The 12,448-nt window shown below is 44.3% G+C and overlaps 2 protein-coding genes across 2 annotated transcripts in view; both read left to right on the forward strand. All coding sequences in view use genetic code 11, as the record gives it.

The window, feature by feature from the left end:
• Positions 1 to 1,703: 1,703 nt before the first annotated feature.
• EGR_02338 (Ras-specific guanine nucleotide-releasing factor RalGPS1) lies at positions 1,704 to 5,920 on the forward strand (the record flags this gene model as incomplete). The annotated part of the gene is made up of 5 exons (XM_024491587.1): positions 1,704 to 1,780; positions 1,885 to 1,936; positions 1,978 to 2,097; positions 2,138 to 2,362; positions 5,747 to 5,920. 5 exons carry the CDS (start codon positions 1,704 to 1,706, stop codon positions 5,918 to 5,920), a joined length of 648 nt encoding a protein of 215 aa, XP_024354093.1.
• Positions 5,921 to 8,258: 2,338 nt separating this feature from the next.
• Positions 8,259 to 12,448, forward strand: part of EGR_02339 (Ras-specific guanine nucleotide-releasing factor RalGPS2) — a gene marked incomplete at both ends in the record, with an annotated part of 9,267 nt that continues 5,077 nt past the window's right edge. The window contains 3 exons of the mRNA XM_024491588.1: positions 8,259 to 8,316; positions 8,971 to 9,171; positions 11,717 to 12,338. Of these exons, the coding sequence (XP_024354094.1) occupies positions 8,259 to 8,316; positions 8,971 to 9,171; positions 11,717 to 12,338 (881 nt within the window). The remainder of the gene's footprint in view (positions 8,317 to 8,970; positions 9,172 to 11,716; positions 12,339 to 12,448) is intronic.

The following is a 12,448-nucleotide window of genomic DNA, read 5'->3' on the forward strand; positions in this document are numbered from 1 at the left end:
GAGGGTGTCGTGGACCTTGCAGGATGTAAGGGGGATGGGCGGGGTAGGTTTGTCCCGCATTCCCTCTTCAGTGGGCTAACAATGCAGCTCCCCGGATGCCCTTGGCTTCGCACATTCTGTCCCCACGTAGGACCATTATTAGTTCAATGCCAGCGTGACCCTGGCGACGACACTGGATTTGGCTAGCTGGGAGAATAAGCTTGGCGTATTGTGTGCACGTGGTTTCAGGGGAACTGAAGGAAAACAGTTATTTTGTTTGGCAGGCGAGGTACGTCTGACGAATAACTCAAGGCCTACCTGTAATGATTCGCCCTGTGTCAAGCATTAAATCGGATCACGATACTTTTCCAAGTACCAAAAAGGCTCTTCTAGGTGTAGAAGAGGGTACTGTAATACTTATGTTGTCTTAATGTGCCTTTCAGGGAGGAGGCAACCAGGAAATACGAATCTCGTGACCGGATCGTCCCCTCACTTACCTAGTGACTGCGGCTCCCCCCTTCTTGAATATCGTATTTTCCCTATCCATCTTATCACCTTTAACAAAGATGTCCAAAGCGAATCAACCGGGCTTGTCTAGAAACGCTAGGAATCGGGAAGCGGAGACCGAGGAGTCTCGCTCCACAGTACACCCACCACTCTCCAAGAGGGTGGAGAAAGATGGATTTTTTTACTAAAGACAGGTATTGGGGATATTTGTAACATCCTGTTCAAACTTGGCCGCTCGGTGTCTAGATGATACTGTCACACTAACATCCATTGCAGCCATGGCTTGAAACAGATTCTAGTCTTGATTCATCATTTGCAAAGCACTTTGTAGTTAAGCCGGCACATTCCTTCAGCAAGGTGGATGGTGTACTCAAGTGACAAAATTCAGTTTTCAACAGTGCTGGGTGAGTTTTGTCATATGTGCAATTTGAATAAATAATTTTCATCATTATAGAGTAAAAGTATGTGGCATGACTTATGCTTTACACTCGTGACTTTTTCATTTGTAACTTTTAAAAATACATAACCGCGAATGAAGGACTCGAATGACATCAAAAACATTTTTTTTCTAATTTGTAGTAATTCAGTGATGTGACCTTCGCATCCACTAGCGGACATTTTGTTGTTTCTAATTGGTGGTTTTTGGCGTTAACATAACTCTTTGGCTTTGGGCAGCTGATTAACGAAGGTGAAATGGCTACATCTTCTGAAGTACGTGTATTTCGCGAAGTCATATCTTTTTTGCAGTCATCTGTTCACTTCATCACATTCATATATCACCTTAATATGCACAAACTTCACATTCATAAATAATACTGTGTCTGTCACTACTTCTTATTGTATGGGTAATTTTAATTTCAGCAGTTGAGAACATTGGGTACATTTGTGATTCAGAACAAGTCACAGTCTGATATTATGAAGCAGTAACGAATACTGGTGTACTTTTATATCTTATCATCTGTAATTTATTACCACCCGATGAAGCAATTCCCCCATCAACCTTTCTCCTTAGTTATGCAGCAAAGTGACACGATCGACATCCTATTATCCTACTTTACTTGTGGTCACGGTCATGCTTTAGAGGCCCAAGTAAACAGCTATGTGCTTATGACGTTTATTCTTCTAAATTCGCACTGACTGTACCAATCAAATCTAAAGACATAGTAACAATTGAAATGGTTAACTCAAAGTAATGTTTATGATAACCTAGTATTTTGATGTTCTTACTTGATCCACTAGTATATTCAGTACGAATAGATTGTGATTTTATTGCGTCCAAACTTAATAGTGGGAGGTTTGTTATTAGCGTGCTGGAGGACCGGCACTCTCTGGGCTTGGATGGGTGTTCATGCCACCAATACGGTAGTAGAACTCCCCTATTTAGTTCATCCAAACAAGTGTGGTTTCATCACAACTTCTTCTCGAAAAGCAACTTACTTTTATGGTTATTGTAACTAATATCAAGATGCAAATTCTTTAATTATTGCTTAGGCCTGCCTTGCCGATGCGGCTTTGGAGAGTAAGCAGGCGAAAAGTGACAAAGCTGCTTCGGACCTAATGTGCAATATCGCCATCGCCGACATTACCAAAGTCAGCGTTGATGATTTTGTGGTGTGGCTTTTTTACCTTTCTATAGTTCTTTCTATGCTAGAAACAAATCACCCTTATTGATATGTCCTATTTCGCTGCAATTAAACGGTCTGAGTTCCTCAGTCTCAAATGGAACGGCAGGGACAAGAAAATTTACGCACCGAACATCGTCGAGTCTACAAAGTGGTTCAATCAACTCAATTTTTGGGTTCAGAAGGAAATTCTAAAATATCCTGCTGTAAACAAACGTACTGAAATGCTTTCTTATTTCATAAAGTTAGCCAAGGTGAGTCGGACGTACCTGGCGTAGCTTCATTCGTAACTGGCCCCATAATTCTGGTAGGTTACACATTCAGCACTATTTAGGATATGTGGAGATGGTTTTAAAATACTTTCCTATACATTGTAGCCATCTGTAAAGTCATCAGCTGTCGATGGGAACTGATATCGTCTCTATGTCATTGTGGTTTAACTCCACTACATGAGCGCCGGTGTATGCTTGAAAATGTTCGATACACGATTAATGCTACCATAGCTCACACATTCTCAGAGTTTATCCGTCTAAAAGTGTCAATGCCCTTTCCACATAGTGTGAATGTTAACTCCAACCCACCCGTGATTTCGAATGCCGTTTCCCTCTATTTAGCACTTGGTGGAGGTAAACAATCTCTACTCAGCCATGTCAATAGTTTCGGCACTGCAAGTGGAGTGTGTCTACCGCCTGCGTCTCACTTGGTCTGGACTCGGCCATCGCGAGAGGGCGGCCTACCGACGGCTGGAGGAGCTCTTCGGCCAACAGGACAACTGCCGTCTCCTCCGCGAGCATACCGCCGCCATGCGTCTCCCTGGTATTCCCTACCTCGGTGAGTTCCCTCCGCCATCTCCTTCCTCTTCGTTCAAGTTATTCTCTGTGCTATATACATAGGTTTCGTAGGCATATGGCATGCAACACCTAGAGGTACGTTACGTGTTTTCCCCTTCTCTAAGAAATATGCTCAATAGTGATGTAGCCTTATCGTCCGTTTTAGTCCGATCGGTTGTTGATGAGAAAGTAGAGTGCGTACAAATTTGAGATCTCAGTTTGTTTTGGTAAATGTCGTTTGCGTTGTCCGTCTGGTACATGTCTGGTGTGCTCCAGACATTTTGATGTTTGCAACTGTTTTACTTGTTTATTCTACATTAATGTAAAAAAGGCACACGTTGGGTCTTATTGGGGAGTTTGTATCAATCTTAGCTGCAAAACTTTTCCCTTCGATAAGAAGAGCCCTTTATTGAGTCATAAAAGTGATCTTACTTTGGTGCTGCATCTCAGTGATTTGTAAAACAAAAAATGTATTCGTCATCAACTAGGAGGGGGTGGATTATTAGCTATTTGAGAAAAAAATAGTGCTATCAACATTCCATGACCTTCACAAGTGATCACTTCTACTGACATGTGTTTTCTTGTGACAAGTGGAATAGCTAATGCTTTTTAATACGCTTGAAATCATCTACTTGTACGAAATTCACTCCCACCTTCCAAAAGAGGACTTAACAGACTTTTCTCTTATCATTCCTCTCGGCACTTACACTGGCAAACATCCAATATGGTCGGCTAGTTTTAGTAAATCCGTTTCATTAATTCACTAATTTGCGCCAAAATGCGTGGAATGTTTGTTCACAGGGCTTCTAGAAAATAACTTGTTTTACTCCAATGTGAAGCAAACAGACAACTATAAGTGATTTTACCATACACAATCGGGCTGACCTGTTGCAAGTCATAGGGATGGTAAGAGGCTGCCGTTTTCCCGCGTACCCTCCTCCACATTTACACATAATTCATCCGAAGCCCGGAGTGATCCACAGGCATCTGGTGTGCACGGACGCTCTGGTGATGTTCAGGAGCACTGTTGCAAGCTCCTGTCTTTTATTCTTCTTTTATCGCTTCTTTTTTGGATCGTTTCAAAGATGGGGCTAGCGTGAATTCTTACTACCCAAATTTTGGGCGATTAGAATGCCTAAAATTATTTATTTTTATGCTGGCGGAATTTGCCATCTGTGTACTCCGGATGGTTTTTATGTAAGTGCTAGTGGTGTGGGAGGTCAGGCACTATAAGCGAGCCGGACATTTCCTGCTTATTTTGTTTTGCGCACAAATGTAAACAAGAGATTGAACTGTGTGAACTGAGTCAATCTCACAAATACTCGTTTCATGCCACATTACCCTTTGTCCTTCAACCGGTGTGTGTCCAGCAACTGACAGTACTTTCCGTTTCATTATTTGTTTTTCACTTTTCACCACGCCGTAAATTTGGTCTCCCGTGCGTGCGTGGGTGTTTGCTCACATCAAGGTCACCTGCCTCCAAGATGGCCTTGGCGTTGGAACATTGCTTTGGCAGACGAAAAGCAATCCTTCTTCACGTCGCCTGTGCCCTGATTTTGCTTGGTGTCAGATCTATCTGAAATGATGGGGCATGCCCTGTAGGATGCGCCCAACTTCATTCACCTCTGTCTTTATGAGGTGGTACACCTGGACCTAGTACTTGGGAATCGGTTAAATGTCCTGAAAGGTAGATCAATTGCTAAAACTTGGGATAGGGAAGGCGGGTCGAGTCACTCACTGATGTTTCGTCTCAACTGTGTGTCTGGTCTCAGCACAGACGCAAGCAAGTTTATTTAAAATCGTCACCTGAACTGACTCGTTCCTTGTTGGGTCATAGCCCAGTTTCACATGCACTGACCCTTGCCGCTTCGTGTATGCACGCATGTACACAACTTTTGCATTGAATGCAAATGGAATAAGCCTTGTTTGAACGTCTAGGTCACGCAAGCTTTATCGTCACTATTTTGCTTGTGTAACTCTCACGGCTCTAATAAAACACAATTCTATTTCGGTGATCTCTCAAACTGCCACATTGAAACCAATTTTAAAAACAAGATATAGATGGTGGATGGAGATTACTGAGGTAACACCAAAGCATTCCCGTCATTCACTTTACTGTGCGCTTCATTATTACTCTTGGGCACGCGTGACCCTATCATACGACTGCGCCGGTCGCGTTTGCTAAAGGTGGATTGCTTTAGCGTCGTTAGTCTGTAAAAAATTGTTTTTTTGTAGCCCCTCCCTCTACCACTCATGCACTTCGTAAGTCACACCCGTTTAACATTGGCTTAGCCACCTCAATTCACTTAACTGGCGCGAACGTCTCGTGAATAATACTATATATGGCTTTTTCTTAAAGAGACATGCATCTCAATTCATTTGAGCGCCATATTCACCAAAGCTGTACCCGTTGGCGTATAAGCAGCCGTGGGATCTAACTTGTTGGTGCTACAGCTCTGTGAGATTCCCATGTGCAGAAAGCTAAGATAGGTGAGACTTGGGTGGTTGCTGTGGGGGGGGACTATTCGCATGAGAATTGCGTCAAGTAGGTACACACGGAACCAGGAGCTTGTGCAATCCCCGTTTGTCAAGGTTTGCGGGGTTTGTCTTCATCTTGCACTGCTAGACACTGAGTTTGTAGCCCATGTCAGTAACTTCTGGCTAGAGGAGAAATTTAATTTCTGGTGTGTGTGCAGTTATAATACTGGCTCTCGCAATCATCCGGCCTAACACGTACATAGGCCCCCTGTCCTGAAACACAAAGTCAACTGTCTCTTAACAGAGGTTTGGATGTACGGCTTTTTGGAGATGGATAGTTTACTTCAAGTAAATGGATCTACGTATTTGTGTGTTTTTGTAGTTAATCAAATTGTTTTACATCGCCAAGTGCATTCTTGTGCCACTGGCTTTAAAGAAAGTAGTGATACTTCTTTCAAATTCATCTCAAATTTTTTTTCTGCCTGTTTTTATTGGCCTGCTTAGCCTTTTAAACACACTGCCATATTCCGGCCACGGCCATATTTGGCATCGTGGGTGCGTTATATGTTTTATTAAGCGTGGACCACCTCTACATTATCAGGTTTTGCGCGTGTACACATGCATATGTGTGTATGCGTGTGTTGTGAGATGTAAGAGTAACTGACCCAGCGAGACGACGGACGCCTACAGCATCTGTTGACCGTCTGGGTGCTAACAGCACCTTGCGCGAGCGCATCGGTCTACCACCATCTCAGCGCTTCCGTTTGCATGTCGTCACCTCCGAGCTCAGTTGAGCCAAAAACAATGCCAGCAGCACTCGTCCTAATGCCGGTTTCAGTTTACGTGCCTTTTTTATCAAATCAGTTCTTCCACTTGCATTTGAGTGCCTCGTGTTACACAGTAGTGCACATTATTATGATCAGGAGGTACACTCTTTACCACGAGTTTGTGTTAAAGCAATACAACTTACGACACCAAAATGTGCATTCACTCAATTGAATCTATTCCATTACAGAGTAAAACCGCGCTCACTCGGGGAAGAATAAAACTATTTTTAGCGGATGATGCGGGATCACATGACATGATGCATGACACGTATGACCTGGAATGGCCTAGGAACTGTGAAAGTTTATGTCTCAAGTAAAGATTGATTTCGTCCCTTTTATGAACTAGTATGGGATAGACTTATTTTTCCTCCCGCGTTTCTTTTAAATGTGCCCTCTGAACGTTTTCCACTCAAGTTCCATTCGTCTTTTCTTCGGCTGAACTTTTAGAGGTGCAGTTTGCATCTCTATAAAAGCTCAGTGTATAATCACTTCTGTAGTGGAAGCCTTTGGGTCGAAGCTAACATCCAAGCGCTTTCGTCCGCACCCATCAATATTCCAAATTCTGAAGCCTTTTGAGCTCTGCAGCATTAGATTTTAGCATCAGAATCGCTCGTGCTTTAAGACGTGACTCATCCCACTGACCGGTCAGTAGGTCGTGCACGGCAGGCATGTGAGTATGGACGTACTCATTTCCGTTCCCTCTCCTTTATGCATGTTTTTCAATCTTGGCCATTGATTGCGCCCCCTTTCCTCCGTTCTACTCACTTCTCTACTTTCCTCAGCCCATCGACCAGACGGCTTCTGAGCAATTGCCTCGTCTGACGGAATTAACCTCCGATGGAGTTATGCGTGACCTCCCCACCAGCCATTATGATTTACCATAAGATTGAATTGCAGACTCTGTTTGTGTGCTTGTGTGCAATTGAATAGCAGACATTGTCGTCAGACGTTTTAGATAGTGCTGATGGTGGTGATAGACTGTATGCAATAAGGCGCCAGTCATTGGGCAAAGGTGAAATGGTTGTGAGGCATTTGATCTGTATCATCCGAATTATGCCTCTTGCTCATGCCTGCACTTGTAGAAGGTCCAGGCTTGATTGCACTTTTGTACGTTCACAGGCACTACCACCAAAACGGGAAGGAACGCCTTATTAATCACACCTGAACTAATAAACTCAATCTTTCGGCTCACTAACACTCACACTGTGAAACTTAGTGGTCGCTTGAGATCAGTCTCACGTGTGAGCAGTCCCGCTTGTATAAATTAACACCCTTCTTTTTTTACTTTAGCATCACCATTAGATTAACTGTGTATACCACTATTCCTGAACCGAGTGGCATTTGAGAGTAAGTAAATGTCATTCCCCTAGGCATTGCAGAGGTGTCTTGGGTGCGTGGGTGCCTGTGACCTTGCTAAAATGTCAGCAAACGTTTTATGTGATAAACTAAAGCCGCACCGATCCCGACGGTCCAGCATTCGACTGTTGGCCGGCTTTGAATGCAAGTTAGCGCTAACTACTGGAACTGATTTTGGTGCGAATGGGTGCGGAATTCGGCAAGGCAGGGAATGGGTAGGAACCGTCTGGACATTAATCATCCTGGGAAAGTAATGCGATAGGTCTACCACTATTTATTTATTTAAGTATACGTTTCTAAAATACGTCAGCTGAGAGTGAGGTGAACGCATTTAATCTCCATTTTTGCGTTCTCTTGGTAATGTACCGAAATGAAGTGGCTAAAGTGAAGTCAAAAGTGAGCCATGAGGTGGTACTTTGTCCCCGAATATCTTGGGGAACAGATAACGTTCACAGGAAAGAAAAGTCAAAGTCCACATTTTTATCACTGCAACTCTGCGTTCATGAATATACTGGCATAAATGCCACGGAAGTGGGCTGTATGACTAGTCTGCGTTTCGTAGAGTTTCGCATTTTCCGGAGAGTATATTTGCAGATGCAAGAGTGCTTTTTGACATCGTCGAAAATGACGTAAGTTGAAGGACCACGCAGTGGTAAGGAATGATGCTCTTGCCAGTCTTGATTTTGGGTGAATGCAGGATGTGCGTTTGCTTGTCCGGTTGGTGGGTTGCCAGCATCAATCTGGTTGCGTCATCGGCGTCTTGCATGGACACTTTTCGGACAGATTTGGTGCCTCCAATTCTTCCAATAGCTCCACTTGCCTCGGGGCTGACTAGATTACCCAGTTGATGCGGATGAAATTGGTTTGGTGCTAATTTGTCTAGTTACACGTCAACACATCACCTCAAACAGTGGAGCTGCTACTTCCGACTCTGGCATGAGTACTTATTTTGTTTATTCTTGTGGTATTTGATACGATCTCCTCAGCTATATCTTTGAGGGAACAAAATCATTAAACTGTTGGAAATGTTGGAATAGTTCTTTTGACGAGTGAATTTCGTCTACAAGTATACTAATACCAGAAAACTAGAACAAATAAGGTGGCTCTGCCTGAAACAAGTTTTAACGAATATCCTGTGTTGCTTTTATAGTAAATAAAATCATTTTTCGTAGCATTTTCTCTCCACCTGTGACCTTGGATGAGTGATCCCTACCAGTCTAACTTGTTTCACAATGATGACATTTTAAATTAGTATCGGTTTACAAACTTAGGTTCGAAGAGCCACCAACTGTGGGTGGCATGGTAGCAGGTCAGTCGTCTTTATCCTCACGCGACCTTATTGTTCTCCTTCTTGCGCTTCATCACTCACAGGTCTCTACCTCTCTGATCTCATTTACACCAACGTGGCACATCCGCGTATCAACGGACAGCCGACAACGGTTTGGGTGACGAAGCTGAACACCATCGTCGACGCCATCGCCCACTTCCAGCAGTCGCGTTTCCGTAAGCCCCTATCCTCAGCGAGAAAGTCCGTTTTTATCTGTCGGATGGCTGCCTTGTGTTGCATTGCAAGTGTGTTAGTTAACACGCTCGTCGCATACGACGTCCCGACTTTCTTACCGGATTCTCACCTTTAAGTGCATGTGACACTTAATTAAAGGGGAATTAAATTGATTGAAAATTACGGAAAAAATACACTTGATGTCCCATTTAATCAACAAAGTATGGGGACTAGCGCATAGTTTCTTTTTAAAACCCAGCCAGTGAATGTGTTAGCGATGATAGTTCTGTTTGCGTACTTCGCCCGGCTAGTAAACTGCTCGCTCTATGTAATTCAATTTCATTTCAACAATGCCAATCTCTATTACGATGCCCCCGCAACCGACCAGACTATCATCGGGATCCATGATTTCCTATGCATTATCTAAAATTGTAATTACTTAGCTGAACGTACATATTTCACTCGTAAGGATTGGAGGTGTGGAAACAGGTTTTGCACAACATGGCCCGTTTCTTTTTAAGCAATCAGAGGGCACGTGTCGTGGTAGGCGCGAGTAAAGCCCGCAGTCCTCATTTCTCCACCCCTTCCATCCTGTCGACGACCTGCCTGGTGGTCACCTAGCCCATCCCACACCCGCCTTTCCCTCAACAATCCTCTCAGCTCTTAAAATGAGGATTTAAATTTAACATTCGTATTGCCTCCCCACTTGTCCCTCGTACATGTGCGCACAGCACACTTGTGCTGCTGGCAACCAATGGGGATGTTTGACTTCGCCTTTGATCGGCCCTTGCCACACAAGCGCGCTCGCCGTTTGCGCGCTTCCTAATTTCGCCCAGACGCTGGATGGGGGAGTTGGGGGTGCGTACGCGTGTACGGTCGATCCACGACCCGCGCGCGACGTTGGCAGCGTCAACTTTTTTTGGGATAATTAATTCTTCCTCCTCTCTGCCATTCCGATCCCTCCCTTTTTGATCTTTCACGTGGCATGAGAATTCCGAGGAGGAGGCGAGGGGGTGGAGAGAAGAAGAATTGACCTATCAATCAGTACTGAGAGTTTAAGGCTATCACGGTGCTTGAGTTCTTTGAATTTATAGGTGGTAGTAGTGGACGAGAAGTCCAGAATTTTCAGCTAATCGTAACACCATCGACTGGATGTTAGCGTGGTACCATAAGATATCTGATATAAGTTAGTGAAGTTTTTCATAATAAAATTAAATTACGATTTAGGTCTCTTTAAGGTATTTTATTCGTTGCAATAATCACCACCACAATTCGTAATGCATCCTATGTTTGTGGGTTACATTTTCCCAAAACATTTGGTCTGGGGACCATCACACACGAACCAAGCAGATTTATGGGGATGAGGCGGTTTGTCTTGGGGGTATGGGTTGAATTGTGGTTGGTTTAGGGACAATGGCGTGCAAAAGCCATCTCGCATTACAGATCAGCGAGAAAATAAATAAACCAGAATACACGGCACACTTTTATAAGGTGGAGTGAATAAGTGAATGCTTATGCCTGCCTGTCATCCACCAACGCATGTGGGCGGGGCCAATTTGCTTATCTTCCACCACTTTACCCTCCCACCCGAAGTAGGTGCAAACGAATCATCATTTCAGCTCTCACGTTAAACCTGACAAATGCCATTCTTCTTCACACACTGGTTTCGAAGGATAGTTACGATCATGATGCGTAATTCTTCGTTATCACGAGCGGAGGGTATTTGTGGAAGCGATGCATTCATCTTTGAGCGATTCAGCACCTGAATCGAGGTGTTGATGCCATTTCTGGCTGGCACTTCTTGCTGCCGTACCCTCTCTAAATTCAGTAAACATTTGACGGTAGGCTATTTTCTACACTCTTGAAACCGAATCACATTCATCAGGTTTGCTAAACCGACATTTTAGTAAATAGAAGAATTTAGGGTGAGAGAGTTGTGCCATACCCAAATAAGGAGTACCGATAGGCTGACACAGAGCTCTGCTTTATAATGCATACAAATAATGGCATATTACCGGTCTTTGCAAGCTACTTCAAGCCATGTCAGCGATCTATACCGCAAACCATATCTACTTTTCGGGTCATTTGATATTCGCAACTGAACAGTCACTGACGTGTTAAAACTGTGACCACCTAGACCCATTTCTTACGACTTTAATTCACACCTCTGATCGGCAAATGGATTTTGCACTGGCTATCGCCCACTTTTTTGGCTAAGCAAGCTAAAATCCTCTTTTGAAATGGTAGCAGCCGGAGCATTCAGCCTTATGCGTAGCTGTTACGTTTATTTTGAAGCGTTGAAAATTCTTATATTGCATCATTTTGACCTGGTACTAAATTTGAACGACTAAGCAGGTTGCAGACGATTACTGCTGAATGCATGTGCTTAAGTTAGGTGTCATTTATGTATACTGATGTTAAGTCGTTATTTGAAAAAATCAGTAAAAACACAAATGGTGGTGGCACCGTCCAGCTGTAACTATCTCAGCGCCCTTTCCCGATCCTTGAGTGTTGCTGCAACGATTTAATAAATACGATGGAAATTTCGCAGCAGTTTAGCGGCAAAGGGAGCCAAATTAAATCACAATTAATCGCCATTTGTCTACGTACATTCAGCTTTCCAAGTGAATGAGAGCATCCGAGCCTACCTCCTCGCTCAGTCTTACATTGAGGAGTTACAGAAGTTCCTCGAGGATGCCAACTTCAAGATGTCCCTCCACCTAGAACCGCCTCCTATACTTGATGCCTCTCCGCCTCCCACTTCGCTGTCGCTGATGGCCCCCGCTGCTGCTGCCAACGGGCACAGCACAGAAGGCTCGCGGAGGGGTGTCTCGGCGGCGGCGCGCGTGAGTACGTCTATTTCGTGTAAGACCGCTCCGTTGGTCGTAGCCCTTACTGCAGGCTGCACCTTCGAGCGGGAACAGGCACCGCGCAAGAAGACACTACCGTCAGCACCGCAATCACTCAGCTTCAAGCCGACTTTGGTCGCGCTGGGGAAGGCGGCGATAGGCGACAGCACCGAGGTGGAGGTAGACGCAGAGGGAGAGGAGGTGGAGGTCTGCTGTACTAGGACTATAAAACCCGGTACCACGGTGAAACTGTTGCTTCCACCAAATCCCGTCGGCTTGTTAGAAAGCAGTGGTTGTGCCCCCAACCTTGCTGCCGTCCCCATTGACTCCGTCACCACTGGCTCCAAGGCCTGCTTCGCTAATGACACATCTATTCTCAGGGGAAGAAGGTGATCCTTTCACAGTTCCTACTTTTTTTGTCTAGAGGTGTTGTAACAAAGTTCCGTTTTGAGCAGACAAAAAGTAGAACCTAGGTGAGATTCACGGAACATATTGGAAA

The sequence above is a fragment of the Echinococcus granulosus genome (assembly GCF_000524195.1).
Source record: "Echinococcus granulosus chromosome Unknown EG_S00010, whole genome shotgun sequence".
NCBI classification, from domain to species: Eukaryota; Metazoa; Platyhelminthes; class Cestoda; order Cyclophyllidea; family Taeniidae; genus Echinococcus; species Echinococcus granulosus.